Below are 20,670 nucleotides of genomic sequence, written 5' to 3' on the forward strand. Positions count from 1 at the left end.
TGCAAACAACAAAGCAAGGATTCAGCGCATACCCATCAAATACGGTTTAGAAGCACCTACCTGAGGCAGAAATATTGGGGATTCTGTCACATGATATGGCCATATTTTGCTTAGCCCCCACTACATCAAAGTTCTGATGAGGGCTTGGGGTGAAGCATCCCACGTACCACACAACTCCCTCATTAAAGGTGTCCAGAATGGGCTTTAAATTGCAGGAGTGTCTCAGTGGGTTAAAAGACAGCACAGTCCCACCGATTCAGCATCATGGTAAGCAATACAGCCATGTTAGGATTATAAAGGATTTGCCAAACTGGGGTAATTTGATGTATATTCCCAAAAAGTGTGAATAAATTCCCAATATTTATGTCTATGATAAGTGCTTTTAAATTGTATTTGCTTGGTGTGCCCGGATTCCTTGTTTATTGTATATATACTCCCGGGTATTATAAACCTGCACGGGTTGGCATACGACTATCCTGTATCTATGATGAGGCCAAGGACTGGTTAAGGTTTTAGTCTTTCCAAGACTAGATAGGCTGAATGTTGTATATCTGCCATTAAAATTTGTGTTCTATTTTATGTTGGTGTGATTGTATAAACACAGTTTGATGTTGCTATTATATTAACCATGTTAGGTATGCCAATACCTACCATTTATTTGGAGTTCGGTTTAATTCTTACTTAGTTTAACTATACATAAAAGAGCACATAATACAAATCTTCAACCAATATTGCCATAGCACATTTGCTGATAGCTAGTGTTCTCCTTTTACTTTCATGATCATTTAAGCTGCCAGGGCAGATGATATTTTACACACACACACACACACACACACAGTCCTGCAGACTATCCTCCCCAACACAATCTCATTAGTTTTGCTGCAACATCACACGTAGGCAGGGGCGTAACTAGACGCCTCAGGGCCCGGGTGCGAGAATCTGTTAAGGGCCCCCCCACCCCCTCACCCCCCCCAAAAAACATGATTTTTACCCAACAATTTTTTTTCAACTAATTCAACAAATTCTATTTACATATTGAATCATATCTGTAAAAAAATCAAAGAAAAAGGGGCGCATGTACAAAGGGCATAATCCAGGGGTGTCCAAGTTTTTTCTGCAGTGGGCCACTTCATCAGAATTGTATACGTGCGCGGGCCGCACTCATTTTTCACTGTGACAAAAAATATGGCCTTTAATAAAATATGCAGATTAAAATAAAGTAAAATGACACAAAACCTTTACTCTTCCTCTCACTGATTTCTGGGCCTTGAAAGTTTTGCGACTACAAATTCAGGATTCCCTAGATTTATTCTAGGGATGAACTAAAATGAAAATTCTGGACCAAAACATTCAGGGTTCACTTAGCCAAAACCGAAAATGACCCCCACCTTTAAAAATAATAATAAAAACTCACATGTTTAATAAAAGTAGGTAACACACAATTGGACAAAATTAGCAATATGACTTGGCATGATAGGAGTGTGATTGCTAACAGCAATCACACTCCTATCATACCCAGGCAACCAGTAAATGCTGGTACCTAGGCATGATGAGACTGTGCTCGCTGTGATTGCTGTTAGCAATCACACTCCTATCATGCCAAGTCACCCAGTACATGCTGGTACAGGGTGGCTGTAAGTGCAGACCCCATACTGCTGGCAGCATCACTACACAAGGGGGGCAGCTGGCCAGGTTTCAGCATGTACTGGCTGACTTGGCATGATAGGAGTGTGATTGCTAACAGCAATCACAGTCCCATCATGCCTAGGTTCCAGCACTTCCACATCCATGCTATCACACACACACATTTATTCATATAATCATTAATTCACAGATTCATTCCCTCAATCACACACACTCATTCAAACACCCTCCCCACCCCCTTACCTGCACTGCAACTCCCTCGATGCCGCTCACAGACTTCAGCAGGGGGCGCGGCCTCCCTCTGCCTTCTCTGCTAAAGCACAGAGGAAGTAGGATGTCACGTGAACTCCGCTTCCTCTGTGCTGTCCAGAAGACCCTCCCACAAGTAAGTAGCAGGGCTTGAGGTGCGGCTCGTGTAAGATCGGTTGCCCTGGCTGCCGATCTTACGCGGGCCGCATTTGGCCCGCGGGCCGCATGTTGGACGCCCCTGCCTTATTTTAAAAAAAAAAACTTAAAAAAGATTTCGGGCGGCCCCTTGGCTTGGGCCCCCCTGCTGCCGGGGCCCGGTCGCAGTCGCGACCCCTGCGACCCCGGTAGATCCGCCACTGCACGTAGGGTTACAAAGTCATTGTAACATAACATTACTGGAGCAAAAACAGACATCTCAAAAGTTATGCAACCAACTTGAAACTATTTGAAGAATTTGTTTTAATCAGATACGTTTCACAAAACAACGGGATATTACAATTAGAGTCGTAAAACCTGAATCCTAAAACCCTTGTCAGGGCCGGCCCGACAATGGAGCCAAGTGGGGCAACCGCTCCAGGCGGCACTTTTGAAGGGGCGGCACTTTGCCGCCCCAAGCCCTTTTTCTTTTTTAAAAAAGCGAAAGAGAGAAAGGGGTGCCGGGTGGTTTTCGCTTACCAAGCTGTCAGTACCCGCTCGGCGCCCCTCTCTCCTCTGCGGCGAGTCTCTCTGTTCGGTCTCCGTGCCGGCTTGTAATGCTGAGTGCCGGAAGATTTCCGGCGCTCAGCATTACAAGCCGGCACCGAGACTGAACAGGGAGACTCGCCGCAGAGGAGAGAGGGGCGCCGAGCGGGTACTGACAGCTTGGTAAGCGAAAACCAAGCTGCTGAAAGGTAAGTACAAGGGGGGGGGATGGAGGGAGAGGAAGGGTAGATAATGGGGGGGGCGGCAGGGACGGAGGGAGAGGAAGGGTAGATAATGGGGGGGGGGGGCGGCAGGGACGGAGGGAGAGGAAGGGTAGATAAGGGGGGGGGGGTGGCATTTTAAAATTCGCCCCAGGCGGCATTTTGCCTTGGGGCAGCCCTGACCCTTGTAATAATCTAATTAATCTCGATCTCACTTATTAAAGGGGGACGGCAGCTGTTTTTTTCTCTCCTATTTGTGGCATATTTATATTGTCAGTAGGGTACCTAAGCAATACGCGCCAAGTAGATTTTTATTACTTAAAGCTAAAGAGCAAGAAAATCCAGCAGGATTTACAGGTATTGCTACATGGTGACTTTCCTAGCCAGACTTCAGCCACTAAGGGGGTAATACTAGCCAGAGCGGACATCAGAAGTGCTGTTTGCAATGTCAGAGTATTGTCACAAGACACCTTTTGCTATATTTGCGACAATACGTGGCATGCATAAGGTAATTTGATGCAATTTGTGACTAATTGTTCTGATTTATATATTGTGCATCAATATAATTACTTGTGTCACACACCCTGTCACATGTGACACAATCAGGTGTCATGTTCTGATGATTTTTTCCTGTTTTGCCACATTTTGGAAAATCCCATGCTGAATTTTACGACTAAAATTGAAGTCTGGCAAAGGTGAACAGTCAGAACGTAGATGAAAGTCTTGTTTGGAGAAGCCAACAATCCATGGCTTTAGGATGGGGTTCCATTAGCCCATCAGACTCAAATAGACCCAAATGACTTCATAGGGCTAGTTCAATAAAAAAAACCTAGAATACAGAGGAAGAAAACATAAAGCTTTTGTTTAACCCCTTAATGACAAAGCCCGTACATGTACGGGCTCAAAATGCATTGTTTTCAATGGGTTTTCAATGGCACATTGTCCTTAAGGGGTTAAAAAGTGGTTTCATGTGTGGGGTTGTTGTTTTTTCGCCTTGTATTATGGAAAACTATAAACATGATGTTCATTTCGTGCACTTTCTGTGCTCACAGAATAGCCCGAAGCGAATTATTTCCACTATTTTGAAAGGAAAATGGCACGGCATCAAATTAACCTATTTAATACTGGAATAAAACTATGTAACATGACCACAAGGGCCAATGCATTTAAACACAGCCTTTTAATGCACACGCTTACTAATGACTCCAAATCCAGCGGCTAATAAGCTTAAGCATCTCTAATGCAAAAATCTATTGTGAATGGAAACATGCCCACAAAACATCCAATTATCTTCGGCATAGAGAGGACCACCAACCCTTTGGGCTGTGACCAAAATGACCCTTTGCTGCTTTGCTCAAAGCCTGGAAACAATTACATTGACAGAAAATCCATCCTATAAAATTCACAGACCATTACATGCTCTTCATAGTATTGTGTATTTGAAGCCATGGAGATTTTGACATGGTTTGTGTGCTCGTACAGAGCACTTCAGGTACTGGCAGAAGAAACGGTTCACATTTATCTCCTGACCTTGCTCTTTATTAAACTGGAGATCTCCACAAATGGAAAGGTTCTCTGGTGATTACTGAGTGATTATAGATAGAATTATTATTACCATTGGCTCAATCACCACTGAGCAAATTCACAATGAACACCATTGGTGTTAATGTTTGCTTTACATTTCTTTTATCGCAAATAACTCTTCCTAATATTAAAAGTCTACCACGCACCTTTAATTTGTGTACCAGGTGTAGGGATATCTAGAAATGCCCCGTTCCTCTGTCTCAAATATTCAAAAATGAAAGACTGGAGAACAATTAGAAAGTATTCTGCTTGCTCATGTAGTTATTTGAATTATAACATATGGAAATACTGTATAGCAAGTGAAATATAGTTATGAATATGTTTGCAATAATAAAAAGTCCAAAACAATATAATTTTAAAGTTATTAGGTCAGCTGGTTCTTAAATCTGTTTAAGGGGAACTGACACAGCATTAAAATTAAATTCATTGATTAAAACAATTGCTTGTTCTGTTCGTTTACCAATGATTGTAATCGTTTTGGAGAAGTTTTGCATAAAAGTTAACCTTATGGATGTTGAATTATGTGGCTCAGAGTGGCAATGCATTATCTAATCAATTTTATTTCCTTAAGTTCTCTCCGGTCTTCTCAACCCATCCTTACGAACCAATCAACAATAATAAGTGAAATAATGTTACACATAGCTGCCCCAACCCACTTTAAAACAAATACTTTTTGTTTAGTAGAAAAATGAAGGTATATTTGGTACTGGAAACATCCCGCAGTACCATCTTGCAGCTAAATTGCCAGTTCTCTGTGCAGCAGATGTTACCGATGATGTTATCATGGCTTGTCTGACACATAGTGCCACTTGTCCAGCACACTAGATAAGATAGTTGCTTCAGTTAAGTTTTACTATACATGCAGCACAGAAATTATTGTAAATACCTTAAACTATGAAATTCTGGCTTTGACAATATGGCAGATATAAGCAAATGGAGAGGAATAATGGTGTAGCTCCTCAGAAAGGTTATACATAAGGTAGGTTTCAATATGTGTATATTGCTTATTTTAACATGGGTTAATTCTCTGTATAGAACTGTAAAATGTAAACATTTTAGGGTCATCCCGTATACAAGAAAGCACTTTTCATATCAGAAATAGCCCTAACTGATCCAAGACCAAATAAGCAAGACTCGCTAAGCACAAGGTCACATCGTGTAAAAGTGCACCAGCATAATTTGAGGCGTCATTTAACAAAACCTTGTCCCTGTGTAAAAAATTCAAGGCAGAGAAAACATGGAAGATACAATGCTACTGTACTACAGCATCCAAGGTGGTCAGTTAATCATGCTCACTAACCAGAGCTATCAAATCACCACCATTAGTCTAAACATAAAGGAACAGAACCAGGAACCTAGAAGCCTAGTATTACATAGAAGCATTGGGACTGCACCGATTAAAAAAAGAAAAAAGAAAAAAAAAAGAAAAAAGCTTAATCATGGGCAATTTTGTACTGGCTGGCATTGCCTCCAACTACTAAAGTTAACAGCCTGCCCCATTTTTCCTTGGTTCTTCTTGGGGACTCCATTAAATCCATGCAGGGTGGTTCTGTGTATTCAGGGGCACTAGGTGAAAATATTTTGTAGGACTCCATATTTAACACAAGTAATAAATCTATGTTTTTATTTAACGAACAGAATATTTGCGATAAATAAAATGTTATAGCTGCAGCACCCACGGGACAAATGCTATAGTTCCCTGAGCTTGATCACCACAAAAATAGCACAGGCAAGCTCTATGGGAGCAGACGGTCTATTGTCAATATAGCAAGACTGGATGGATGGCCTTGCTGTAACCAGAAAGGCTCATTCTCACATTCATCCGCACAGTGTTCCAAAATCTGTCTGGGAGGTGTTTTGTTGCCTTTTATCACAACAAAACAATCTTCTAAATCCAGCTACTTTACGTTACAATAGAGACATGTTTAATTGCATTAGCCTATCCCAATACAAATGTACTACATCTGAAAGTGTTCATTATTACATAACAGAAAGAAAATAATTTAATCGTTTCAAGTTGTGGAGGGCACTAAAAACATGTTGGAAAGACAAAAACATCTCATACACACTGGTAACGGCGGCTGATACTCTCCACACTTTCCCAAAAGCAGCAGTACTAGTAATGGTGGGTGCTGTGGCCAATGCTACTTGCACAGTGATAGGAAAATAAGCCATTTACCAGTGATGGACAAAAAACTAAAAAATACAATACATTATGGGTGTATTCACTAATTCATCATTTTGCAGGTAAGTCAAGAATTTCAATTTATGAAGCAGCAGCTACTAAATATATGTCTACAAAATCCCTGACTTTGTGAAGGTGTACCTGGAAGAATTGATGCTGTTTTGAAGGCAAAGGGTGGTCACACCAAATATTGATTTGATTTACATTTTTCTTCTGTTCACTCAATTTGCATTTTGTTAAATTATAGAAATAAACTATTAGCATGTCTATTTGTGAAACCATTCATACGTCACATAATTGTGTTTTTAGACCTGCCTAAAACGTCTGCACAGTACTGTATTGACAAACAATAGTCAGAGATGTACTGGGAATTAAAATTCTCTCTGGCACTTTAAAGGGGACCCCCCACTATACGTGTATGTGTTCTTGTCTCGTGATTGTAAGGAATATACATGTAATATTTTTTTGGGGGGGAAATCTGAAATGGTAACTATCGTTTATGTCTACATTTCACAAGAGTATTACTCTACCCATAATCCTCTGAAGTTTGTGAAGCTAGCTCTTGACACATGAAAGCCTCTGGGAGATCCGCCTGCAATGTCATCACATACATATTTATATTGCTAATGGAGTCCTTATAGTCACATATGGTTGCAAAGAAAAAAAAATAAAAAAGTTTGTTTTTCCAATACAATTCTGGCAAAATACAAATAGAATGTTATTAATGCCGCTAATGTCCAAAGTCCAGCTAGGAAAGGAGACAGGCAGCTGTAGCAAACCCTGGATGTACTGCAAATAAATCACACTGGAAAAAACCCATGCTAAACTTTAAGTAAATGTTGTTGCTCTTCCGCTTCACTAGTAACAAAAGCACACATTGCTAGGTACCCTACTGACAATATAAACATCATCGTATTATTATTATTATTACTTGATGCATTAAAAAAATCAAAGGATATAAAAGTTAAAAAAAGAACACCAAAGAAGATGAGATGTCTTATACCACATCGATTTACACGTGACGGGCCAGTACCAAAATTAGAAACCACCGTGTCCCTGGTGACACGATACAGCTCAGGAGACTCGGAGAGATGAAAACATATAGCAGAAATGTTAATTAGCTAGAAAAAGCTTATAGCTGAAAGACAAAGTGGCTTGGAGAAAACTTGAGACACTACCAATAGTAGTGATATATGTTACATAGTTTAATAGACTAAACAAGAGCGTGAACACACCAGTTAAGGAAGCCTGTGAGGTTATTTAACGCTGGTACTCTATCCGTGAAGTGAGTAATGAACAGTAATTCTTCTAATGCCAATAAAAAAAGACTAAATTGCACAATGTGTGTTTCCCCATTGGCAGGATTAAGTGAAATCGTCCATATCATTTATTGTGTCCACTGCAATAAAACTAATTGATTTCATTTGTATCGTTCATTTTACTCTTGCTGCACAGAAACCAGCTTGGATTCCTTCTCTCTCTCCTCTAAATGACAAAACTATCCAATAATGAAATTTCACAGGCATACCATTTTTTTCTGCAATTGCTTTCCTGATTACAGATTGATGAAAAGTGGCACAGAGTGCACCACAATTTAAAAGAAACAAACACAAGTGAACTCAAGTTCAGCTTACTGAAGACATATCTATCGATATTATATTTAATATTAGGAATATCAAACCCACTTTGCAGTTAGAACCTCCAGACTTTTAATATCCAGGAGAAAACAGTAAACTATGGCAATAGCATTCTATACTGTGTGACCTAGTTACATCAGGAAGCATCTGAATTCATTACATAACCGTACAATTATGTCAACCATTTTCCCAACAAAATAAGGGAAATATGAAAATTATTACCATCTTGCTATGCCTCATAAACGTTAAACAGAACTTTTCACCTGAACCAAAAAGAAAAAAAAGATTAGTTCCAAGTGAAATGCTAAATTAGATGGTTCATTTATCTATAGTGTGTAGTCTAATCAAGTTAGAGTATAAAATAACGTATCCTTCTGTAATATCCTCTCTCTCGTGTAACGTATGTAACATAATAGTTTTTGTCCGGTTCATTCTGTAGGCAGTGACGCTGGGCTAGCGTATCTGTGAAGCCACCGTCGGGGTATAGAAGCATCATGCAGTTGGACAGGTAATTAGGTATTTCCACATTTTAAGACAATTGCATCAGGGGACATAAGTATTATAAAAACTCGACAATATCGTACATTGGAGAAATAAAGGAAAATGCATTCCTCTGATATGTTTGCACAATAGAATATTACAGTTCAACATGACATTGAATAAAGATTCTACATTGTGATTTACATATTTATAAATGTCTGCAAATATACGCTAATGCATTTCAAATGTATTAAAATGAATGAGATATTTCCACAGCATTTATAAATAAACAAGCGCACAGGCGCTAGTTATTGAACTACATACACGAGTGTGTGAAACTAACAACTGAAGCACCACAGGGAATTCTTACATTAATTGTACACATAAAGATACAATTAAAGATATTACAATCTACATGAAATATATTCTAAAATATACTTTCGTGAAAGTCCTGTGTCAAGCTAATCTTTGAAGTTATTACATGAATATACATGTATTTCTTAAAACATGGATGTGGGACATATGATATATCCATTATGTATGCATAGACGTACTGCAAAATTGCCAGCTATAAAACCGTAGGGATGCCTTTGTACATAGCATACTGTTTTGCATTAGTTCTACATATTACACGATTAATTTTTGTAACGTTCAGAAGCGTAGGTTAAATATTTCCAAAAGACAGTTTAGCATTTCCCATCCATCCAACCAGCCAAAAACAATCGCTCTTTATCAGCCGACTTCACAATGCAGCAAAACAATTAGAAGAAATGAACACCTGCTGCCCAGAATGTCATATAAACTATTGATGTCAATGTGACACAAATCTGACCTACAAGGATGAATGAGGTTATATATCTTACAGACAAAACAGTTATATTATCACACAAATAAAACTGTTGAAAACATATATTAAGGGGGGGTTGGAAAAAAGCTCACTTTTTAATGAGCAACCTTGTGAACTAATTAAAAATGGGGAGACTGAGCACAAGGCATTCATACAGCAAGATGAGAAATATAAATAATATATTTTTTCTGCAGAAACTGAACGTTACAATGGAATTTCAAGCAAAAGGCTTTAACAAAATATTTATGTGTAAAACAAACACAAATATCATTTTGTTTAAAAATAAAATACAAAATTTAAGGGCCGGTTCTAGGCTTGATCCTACACAGGGCTCCTGAATCTTTTTTTAAAAAGTAAAAATGTACTAAACATGCCAAGTGGATGTAAGAAAGTATAAGATAAGTTACATTTCTTCAGTTTAAAAAAAATATATATGTTACTTTGCCCCAGATATCATAATGAAGTACTAAATTTTACTGTTCAGTACACTAAAATATAATGACAATACTAGATTGAACTACACCACATACATATGTTTGTAAAAAGTGTACACAGGTGCATCAGCCAACATAATACCCTGGTGTTGGAACTTACACAGCCTGTAATGTTATTTTTTCCCTTTTAAAATGACAGGTAGAAGTAACTATAGGTAGTTTTCATAAGTAAACTATATCACACGTGGGCCGTTGTTGGCATTGAGAAGCCATGGTTCAAGGATCGTGTGATGTACCGTATTTAAGAAAGAAACTGGATCAATGCAGTACTTAACACTAAAAAAAAAAAAACATGTTTAATCAATGACCCCAAATCAATGAACTTGCCCTGTATACCACGTGTTCACATTAGTTTTGGAGTAGTGATTTTTTAAACAAAAAGTCACGAGGTCACCTAGTATTGCTATTGATCGCTGGCCTCCTATGTGCACTGACCTCTGATGATGGAATTATAGGTTAATAACGAGATGGTTTGAAAGTAAAGACAGTGATATCTCTACTAGACTGTCCCTAATATTAACAAGGCTGTGTATGTGCTCAAAATCAGAGCTGGACCATTCTTCATCAAAATGAGGAATATAAACAGACACCAACCTTTTTATAAAATGCTCCCCAAGTATTTCTGCTGCTTGAAATTGGAAAGCAGTCATTACGTGCCATTACACTACATGCTTTGCTTCGACATAGTACTTTCAAAGATTTTCATTCCATAGACTTGATGCATAAAAAATTGCATGAAATGGAGAAATGTCAACTGCAGCAGGACCATAATTTAAATAGATATCCCCCCAAAAATACCCTGTGCACCTATACAGCAGACAGAGCTGCTTTCAGAGGCTGCTCTACGTGAGATGCTGAGGCTTGATAAAAGTCTCTTTGTGATCAGGTGATTGATGCGGTGCCAGGTGCCACAAACACGGGTCCTTCGGAGATAACTTTGCAGTCTTTTGAAGTTTGTGTCAACCTGTATCTTATTACATCAATGATGCACTGCAGGGTGTAGGCCAATTCACTTCTAATTCTTACCTACATTTCTACATATCTGCCATTTTATTCTTTCCTGTGAAGGTTTAATCATATAAAGACCAACATTTAAGACGCATGTACATTTCTATGGCAACAGCCTACTAGTGCCTGCATTTGTGCTATATGACAATGATTTGCATTTTATTTATGATTACAGAAATATTTCTGTAAGAGACTTGGGTATTCAACAGTACAAATAATGATGTTTCGCAAAGAAACAAAGAAGTGTTACAGTCACCACATCAACTCAGAGAGCATCCCTGCTAATCCCTTTCACACCAGGCCCCTGCGCTGGTTACAGGCTCCACAGACTGCATTACAAGGCACTCCATGTATGACCAAGGATGGGGCGGCTGGGGGGTCAGTCTATAGTTTACTTATACATTAAAGCTCCTTAAAATGAGTCATGTAACCGAGACTGCATGGGGTGCACTTGTGATCTAGACCCTCATCATACACCAGGGAGCTCTGCCCCTTTCTGTATGTTGATGTGGAGAGATGGCGCAATGGAGACCTGTTGCACTATTGCATCTAACTGCTCTAGACAACCAGAGAGTGCTCCCCTGGATTCCTTAACCTATTAGAAAAGAGACGCAACTGGGGATTATGGGAACAAGAAAAAAAAAAAAACAGTATAAGGCATGTGTCCCTCTACCAGACATGCATCTATCCTGTTTTGTCTATATATTTGCATCTTATGTCTTAGAAGGACACTGTCCACATTTGAGATGTAGGGACTGATTTATTTCAAGTTTCATGAATTCAAAGATTTTTATTTCTCACTGCCATCCATGTATTCAAGAATTTACCAAAGCTGTTGCTGCCTTAAAAGTCACTGAATAATAACGTATTCAATCAAACAAAGGATATATTAACTTTAAGCAAGGACATCTTTGGAGAGACTGAGATGACCACTGTTCAAAAGAAAACAGCTCTTTATGTTGTTATGTTGCGTCTCCCTGGATATTACGGGAGTTTATTAAGCTTTAGAGAACACCACAAGGGTCCATGTGATTTATGACACCTGCATTGTAAATCTAATCTAATGGAACTGTTCAGAGCACTTCTCAATATTAATAGGCGTCAAGCACTACAGGTTATAGCCTGCACCGCTTATTAAAGGCAGAGCTTCTAACATATGACAAGCAAACAAAACATTTTTGAAGAACTGGAAATATATTTGGTTGGGACTCTTGATCCTTACTTCATACATTTTTACTGACACACATACATAACTGTATGAAGTAAACAAAATGAGATTAAAGGGCTCCCAAGCATATTCTCGGGAACATGTATGCAAAAGGCTGCAGTTCTATCTAATGGCACATAAAGGAGATAATGCAGCCGAGACCACTGGGAGTAGTGATCAGAGCCAACAAGTGCATACAGGTGGTCCTGGATATCTTTAATTTGTTCCGTGAAGCAAGTGCTGCAAGAAATAGATTTCATAGAAGGAAACTACTACTTCCCAATAACCCACAATTAAAGTATATTTTATTGCATCTTTTATGATAAGTGGAGCAAGGAAGCCGATGTATTGAACAGTCAAAAAGAAACCATACCCTGTTTAATCTGGACCTTAAAATGGGACACATGGAAATATTTTAGAGACATTTTTCAACACAACTACATTAACCTTTAATGCTAAACTAAGTTCCTAAATCTTAATTCTTAATAAAAGGGACTTATGAATGAATGGTGCGGAGGCTAGCCACAAAATTTCTGGACCCCCGGCGTGTTTTTCCAATGTAAGCAATGCACCATTAGATGTAAAAGTAAGAGTGAGATAACGCCTAATTAACCTGGTTTTATACATAATTTCTTTTTAAATCCCCATTTTGTATACATACAGTAAGACAGTCGACAAGTCTAAATAATAACCAATACAAATCAAAAGAGAAGTAACAGAGATTGTAATGGTTATTAGTGGCCTGTAACATGAAATGATACAATGGGTAAACAACAAGTAGTGCGTCACATAAAAACTTGGAGTGTGGTGCTGTCAGCTTAATCTCTGCTTTATCTTAATTAAAACATTAAAAGCAATGTTCCTGGATAGTCAATGTTCCTGGCAATTCCCTGCAAGAAACTGTTTAAAGTTACAAATTACTTTTTCAAGTGCGCAGAAGTATCTCTGAGAAGCCTGTAATAATCAGACACTGACATTTTTCCTTAAAATCTTACACACTATAAAAAAAACAAAAACAAAAAAACTTGTCACGGGTAGTCACGTAACGAGAAGTGACATAGCTGGCTCAGGGAGAACCGCCTGGGCTGTGGACTCCTGTCACTGTCTCCTCGGGCAGATCTGGGCATTTGTAAACCAAAGGGACAAGCCTGAGATGGGCAGAGAGAATACAACAGTGACAGCTACATAGAATATACCCACTGACACACGTAGCCATGTCTATATTCTTTATAGACATGCGAGATTCATTAAAAAGAACAAAATGTGTGTATGTGTGTGTATATTATATATATATATATATATATATATATATATATATATATATATATATATATAAACCCCAACACTAGCAATTGAGTTCACCAAAACACTAGAAAGAGGTTCTCATTTTATTATTATTATTTTTTTAAAAACATACACAGTTAATCTATACAACCGGATTATTCGGTGCAATAAGCAACGCATTAACTCGAATGAAACAATCAAAAAAGCAAAATAAGATAAGCAGAGTCCAGCCGGTTATAAATCAACCTGCATGATCCACAATCTGTTAAAAAATGAAGATTGTGTTTGATGTAAGTTGAAGTTTCCCGAGTTTTACACCAAAACAATGGGATCTCAGGCCATTGTGGACATGCACCTCCGCCTGATAGACTGAAGCTGTCACATCAGCATCCAGTGTAGGGAGACCCCTGCGAGACAGGCTCCATTAGACAGCAGATGTGATAAACGGGCCACCTGTGGGGATATGTACAATTCTTAGCACCCCCGTGAACTTTCCTTGGCATAGAAAGCACTTGGAGACACACACTAGCAGATAATGAAGGCTACTGCAGGAGTAGTTACTCCAAGCACGGCAGCACAGGCACAGAATGTCAGACAATGCGGTACAAGACACGGAGCCGGCAGGGAGCAGGCAACCAAACTCCTGGCGTGCGCTGCCTTCCCCGGAGCAGACACTTACTTCGGAAATGTTCCGATGCGTAGTAATACACGTCTTCGTAGCCTTCGTGGTAATCCTCCTCGGGTCGGTACTTCTTGCCTTTCCTCCTCCTGGATCTTCGGATCTGTCTGACGAAGCCCAGGAACCTGTCCATGCCTCCTGCCGCTGCCCGGGCAGAGGTGCAGGGCGGTGCGTGCGGGCGGGCGCCCACGGGGGGACCTGGCACGGTGACTGGTGAGCGTGTGCGTGGGGCTGCTGCTCCCCTGTGGGTACCTGGCTGCTTACTACAAGGCGCCCAGCGTGCCAAGCATCCCATTCACTGGCAGGCGGGAGCCAGACTGCAGCCCCGGCAGAGGAAGCGGATTCCGGTGCAGCGTGTAGTAAAGTTGCCTGTGTGTGCGTGTGAGTGAGAGGTCTCCCTGCATTGACATGCCGCTGCCCCCCTCCGCCTCCTCACCCCCCCCCTTTCCATCATTGGAACGAGGGGTGTGTGGAAGGAGACGCCTGGCTGTCAGGGCTGAACCATTGTGCTGCAGAGAAGGAGTTCCACTGGATTTCACCCCCCTCTCCGGGCATGCAGGGGCCATTGAAGTGGTGTAACCCACTTGGCACAATGGCACTACTACAACTATATCCGCCACGCATTTAACCCTAAAACCACTGAACTGACTATTCTGCACCAGGGGGTGGCTGCCACACCATCGGCTCAGATATAGCCAAAAGGGACAGTGTTTTATTTATATATATTTATATTGATCCAAAAAGGTAAAACTTGCATTTTTTTCAAGGTTAGCACCTTGAGGAAGACATCTCTAGTAAATAATCAATAGACATCTCACTGCATCCACCTGTGGCACAGTACAGAGAATAAAGATGTGTTGTAGTCTGTTAGCCCAGTAACTCCCCCACACAAGCCCGAGTCATGGTGGCTCGGTTGCCTTTGAAGAATATCAGCACTCTCTTATTTTCAGGACACAATAAACAGAAACGTACCAAAACGGTTTTAGCCACAAGAAAGACGTATTAAAAAAATAATTTAAAAAAAGACGAAGGCTTCATATATCTGTAGGAAGGTACTCATGTATACGATACGCTTTGTTGGTTTTACCTCTCATCGAGAAACGGAACTCTTGATAAAATGAGTTAGCAAAATGCCAACCGAATTGCAAAGAGGAGGTCGGATGCTTGCTGAAGGATAGTATGGGCTGTGGTTAAGCCTACATAAATCCTCATAAAGAGCTCTTAAATACAAATTACTAAAGCTGTGCTCAAAACAAAAACATGCCTGTAGGCGACAACCTGTGCAGCTGAATTTATGACCAAATAACCCACTGCGGTAGAAGACACCAAATGTCACAAGTACTATTACATGTCTTCACAGTTTACATGCAGTAACCCAATGGTTATTGGGGTTTGATCCTCAAAAAGGGATACTTAAATCAATATACACCTTACAGGTACAACATTCAGATTAGGAGGCATCTCTGACCAGTTTATCCAGTAATAAAGCAGCCCAGAGCCCATTGAGAAGACAGCATGCCCAACGTGTACTATTCAGTCATATCCTGATTACGTTAACAAAAGGATTTAGTTAAGGAGTATATTGTTCCTAAAGCCAGTGTTACTCTAGATTGTGGCTGTATGTGGAGCTGTACTGTATAGTAGTACACATTGGCAAGTAACACAGGCAGCAGCCCAAAATTCTTTAAATTAGAGGAGGCCGGGGGAAATTGCACCCCTAATCCTCGTCTCGTGCCAACAGAAACGCATCGGTATTGCTTTACTCTGTGTGGTTGGGTTCTTCACTTGATGTGAATAATAGCCCACGGCCCAGACAGATAAAGCCTAACATGGATTAACTGTAATCAAGGGCAAACACAGTCAACTAGCTGTTACTAACAGAAAGGCAAACTACAGGAACTTTTCTATTGCCAAATCCAGGGTTACAGTTTATAACATCCTTCCAAATTGATAACATCAAACGAGGCTGCACGGATCATACAGTAGTTAGCATACACGGACAGTAGAGATGGACTTTTCTCCTGTTATGTATAGGAAGATGTGGATATAATAGTTGATATTCTATAGTTGTATGAATTGCACCTTTTATGAGTTCAAATACCTCTGCTTTTTATTTCTTTTTTGTTAATACATTATCAGCAACGGACGTACTATATCTTTTCTCCTGTTCTTGGAGAATTGAGGAATTTGCCATATAACAAACTGGTTTCATGTCCACATTTCATTTTATTCGGCTAATGTATAAAATAAATATTATATATATATATATTATTATTTATATGCCTAATATTGGTTTTGCTTCAACTCTTGGGGACTGGAGTCTGAAATAACCGAACTAAACATCAGTTTTCTTTCTTGCATTTTAATATGTGCCATAGTTACTTTAATGAGAAAAACTGCAATCAGTAACAGCATTTTAACTCTTGGTATTCTGAAGCACATTAAAAGTTTGAAACAAACTTTTGGGGTAACTTTCATCTGTCATGACAGTTCCTTCCAGAAGTATGAAAGTATGGATTTTATGCATTTTCTCATAAAATCAATATTGCAGAAAGTGTGCCAAAAGCTATTTTTATTATTATTATTCTTATCTTCAAAGCAAGTGCAATAATCTGAATTTACTTGAAACAAACACTTTGAAAATATTCCATAACACTATTACTTCTTCCCTTCTTCAGCTAGCATCTAACAGATCACCCAGAAAGCATGGCTGCCAAAAAATCCACTCTTTTCTCTTGGATGCGCACCAACGCGATGAAACAGTTCAAAGGGACCTTATGAAAAATGTATTTTGAACGTCTGTGTCTGAGAGCTACTAGTCTAGCAAAGTCATGCACAATTCATTTCATTCCAAAAAGCACTTTTCGTAACCGTGCCATAACTGGAACACTCAACCCACACCACACACACCTGTCTGAATATAACCCCCATCATCCTCAGCATTCAGAAACCATTTTCATAGTTCACAGTTACATTCAATGGTCATTGTATGGCTAGATTGCAGTATTGCTTTGACAGGATATGCTTTATTAACATTAAATTAGAAAAATTCTTAAACATAAAGTATCTGTGGAAATTCCAGTTACAAACCCTATCCCATTCTTTTATTGCTACTCTATATCAATACAGCTGGGTCATGTAAAGACACAACACAATACATACCGCAACGCACGTGCCCATTATGATTATATAAAAAGAATTAACGTTTCAGGGTGGTTTCACTTTAAGAACTCTTCCTTGAAAACATTCACAGGAAGGGGTGACTTTAATGTGATAAACCACAGTACCAGTCACAGCTTCTTATATCCCCAGGCTTATTTTGTCCTTTTATTTGCAGTTTCTCAGGCATCAAAATTTCAGGGGCGAAACTCACTCACATTGCACTCCCTCCTAACTATAAAGCCAATTTTAGTTAAAAAAATAAAAAAGTGTTTTGATCTATACATCTGCTGTCTCCATTCAACCAGAATCATCAGTGGCCCATCATTACAGTAGTATTTGACAGCAAAGCATAACCATCTAGTATCTGCATGTCTTACTAATGTAAAATCACAAACTTTTTTGGGCAAGTGTGTGTGAAGGCAGCGTGTATGGGCAGTGTATGAGTATATGCGTGTTTACGGGCAGGTATATGTAAAGGCAGTGTATGTGTAAATGCATGTTAACGGGCAGTGTATGTGCATATATGAATTAATGAGCAGGTGTGTGTATAGGCAGTGTGTACAGGCAGTGTATTGCTATCCGCATGTTAAAGGGGGTAAAGTCGTGGGTAAGGGCAGTGTATGTATATATGTGTGCTTATGGGCAAGTGTGTGTGTGTAAAGGCAGTGTGTGGGGGCAGTCGTGTGTGTACAGGCAGCGTATGTGTATATGTGTGTTAATGGGCAGGTGTGTGAAGAGAGTGTGTACGGGCAGTCGTGTGTAAAGGCAGCGTATGTGTATGTGTGTGTTTATGGTCAGTGTAAATAAAATAACATCTGTAAAAAAAAAAAAAAAAAAAAAGTAGCTGGGGGGCACAATTTTCCATTCTTGCCTCAGGTGCAAAAGAAGTTAGCTACAGCTCTGCTTATGGCTATCGTATACATGTATAAATTCCCTCGCTGTATTAAGCTAATTAAAAAGTGTTTCTCACACAGTCCACCAGATATTTCAGGAAGCTTTTATGAGCTAATGGGAATGGGATACAAGCTTTGCAGCTGTTTACAAATTACATGTTACAAACTGGTCATTAGAGTCACTTCTGTTTTGTGAACTGAAGGCAAAAGTTTTATCTTTATTGATACAGTTTATATTGAGCTTCCCAAATGTAGAACAATTGTTCTAGTGCGCACTTTATACATTTACATATTATGTGTGTGCATTATTTTTACATTACTGCAAAATATTCCCCTTCATTTCTCCATTTCTTCTTGTTTTAAAAGAAGTATAACAATGTAACCTACAATATGCAATTATATCAGCTCTTCAGGAGAAGAAAATTACCTGCCATTCATAATGGATTGTGAAGTGAGGGAATTACATCCACTACCCTCCTGCCAACTCTCCCTTTAGTGAATAAACCATAGAGGGATAGCGTCCAAATAATATAAGATGGAAACATGAAAGAAACCAGGACAGAGATATATGACAATGTATGTGGGGTGCCATAATATGCAGACCAGTGTGAGTAGCAATTCAATAATAGCAGAAAGCTCACTACACATTGGGTTCTGTGGCTAAGAAGAAGTCTCCTAAAACGAAGGGGGTTTTTTCTAGGCTTCATCAGATGATTAGCGGCACCATGCACTCATGGTTTCCATATCGAGATGGGAGGGAGACTTCTGGGGATGCATCTACAGGGAGTGGAAAAGAAAACCGCAGCAAAGACCTGGTCATAGCAATATTAAGAAAGACAGAGTAGTCAGGCCAGCTAGGAAGAAAAGGTCAGGATCTTAGTAAATATTATTTATTATTAGTAGTAAAAACCTTAAGAGACAAAAAACATGAAAATGCAATTTTAAATCTGTTAAACCAGTTTTTACATATATTAAAACAGACATTTCACTGATTCTCTTACTAATTGGCTGGCTCTTCATGTTAATATGTTTTATTATTATTATTTTTTTTACAAAATGAGACATCACTGGCATTCCATACCATGCCCTCAGTGGTCAAGGCGAGACATGGAATGGCATTGTAATGCTTCAATGGCCAAGCTATTAATAGAACAAACTGGTTTCTCAACCTAGCATAAAAATCAACACATTTTATTCAGGGAAAAGGTAAACAAATTAATAATTTTCTCAAACAAAAACCCAAAACAGAACACACAGCCATGTATTATAGAACTGCATGGTTACTGGCTGTAAAAAAAACAAAACATATGCTAATTTAGTAGGTTCTGAGTAACATATAATATTATATAATGCTAATATACACTAAGAATGTTTCCTATATGCTTTCCTGTTTCTACTCCAAGTCTTAAAAAATCCTGTATAAAACCAATACGCATTCATGCCGGTGCCTGAGGGTATTTTCAGCAGGGATGTTTTTATCAGGCTTAGAAAAGAAAAACAGTTATGTGAATAATCCAACTTTCAAGCAACCTCTAACCCTAGCCCCAGTTAAAAATGTACCCATAAACTTGTTCAAATTGTTACTTTTAAGATTTATTCACTAAAAAATGCTGGCAGGATAGTTGTTGCTCTGGGAGTAGGCCTTCTGTAATGTATATATCATTGAGGCATCTTTCAAGAAATCAAATTTATTTGGTGTATACAGGACATTCCAAAGTATTCTGGGGTTAGAAGCTCATACCTCCCAACCTCTACACTCACCCCCCCCCCCAAATGCTGGGGATAGAGCTTGGGAGTTAGAGTGTCAGTCAAACTGGCAGCAATACCATGCCCGGAGCCCCAGATCTGTCCTAAATCCTGCTGCCCTGCTGAGCTCTACCCAAAAAAGTGGGACAGAGGTAGAGCTCTGCAGGATAGAGTGATTTTCCGAGTGCCAAAACCTTGTTTCTTCTTGTTTAATCTCATCCCTTGCTAAACCTTACGAAGATACCCTTTCCTGGGACTTGTCAGCATGTGGTTGGTTACTGGCTTACCGCTTGAGGGTTGGTATATGGGTCACACACAAAATAGGTTACAGTAGAGATTAGAAAGGTGATGAAAAACCTCCCCACTACAAAGCATGCTCCATTGTTGAATAAACTCAATGGAACAGACGTCCACGAGTGGTGGTCTAGCTTCTGTACCTCTGTCCCAGGCTTTGTTTGAACGCAGTCTAGCACAGCAGACTTGAGCTTTAAGGGATCGGTGTATAAAGTGGATTTTGGATCCCTTGCATTATGATTCCTGTGGGGAAAAACCAAAGCTTTAGGCTTGCCTGGTGGATGTAAGTTAGTGTTTAGCAATGCTTCCTTATTTCTTAACTTTTAGCGGAGAGGTTTTTCCAACACTACCTTGTCCCCACCATAACATATTTTG

The 20,670-nt window shown here is 39.4% G+C and overlaps 1 protein-coding gene across 7 annotated transcripts in view; it reads right to left on the reverse strand.

The window, feature by feature from the left end:
- LOC149299842 (glutamate receptor-interacting protein 1-like) overlaps positions 1-20,670 on the reverse strand; it is a 206,876-nt gene that overhangs the window by 112,883 nt on the left and 73,323 nt on the right. For 6 of the 7 annotated variants that reach the window (XM_089486244.1, XM_089486246.1, XM_089486245.1 and 3 more), the window contains exon 1: positions 14,201-14,333. The exons of the other annotated variant lie outside the window; for it this stretch is intronic. In XM_089486244.1, coding sequence (XP_089342370.1) covers positions 14,201-14,333 — 133 coding nt within the window. Of the gene's footprint in view, positions 1-14,200; positions 14,334-20,670 lie in introns of those variants that run through there. 7 annotated transcript variants of the gene reach the window in all.

This window comes from Sceloporus occidentalis, unplaced genomic scaffold (genome assembly GCF_023333645.1).
Source record: "Sceloporus occidentalis isolate IW3139 unplaced genomic scaffold, rSceOcc1.0.p SCAF_28, whole genome shotgun sequence".
NCBI classification, from domain to species: Eukaryota; Metazoa; Chordata; class Lepidosauria; order Squamata; family Phrynosomatidae; genus Sceloporus; species Sceloporus occidentalis.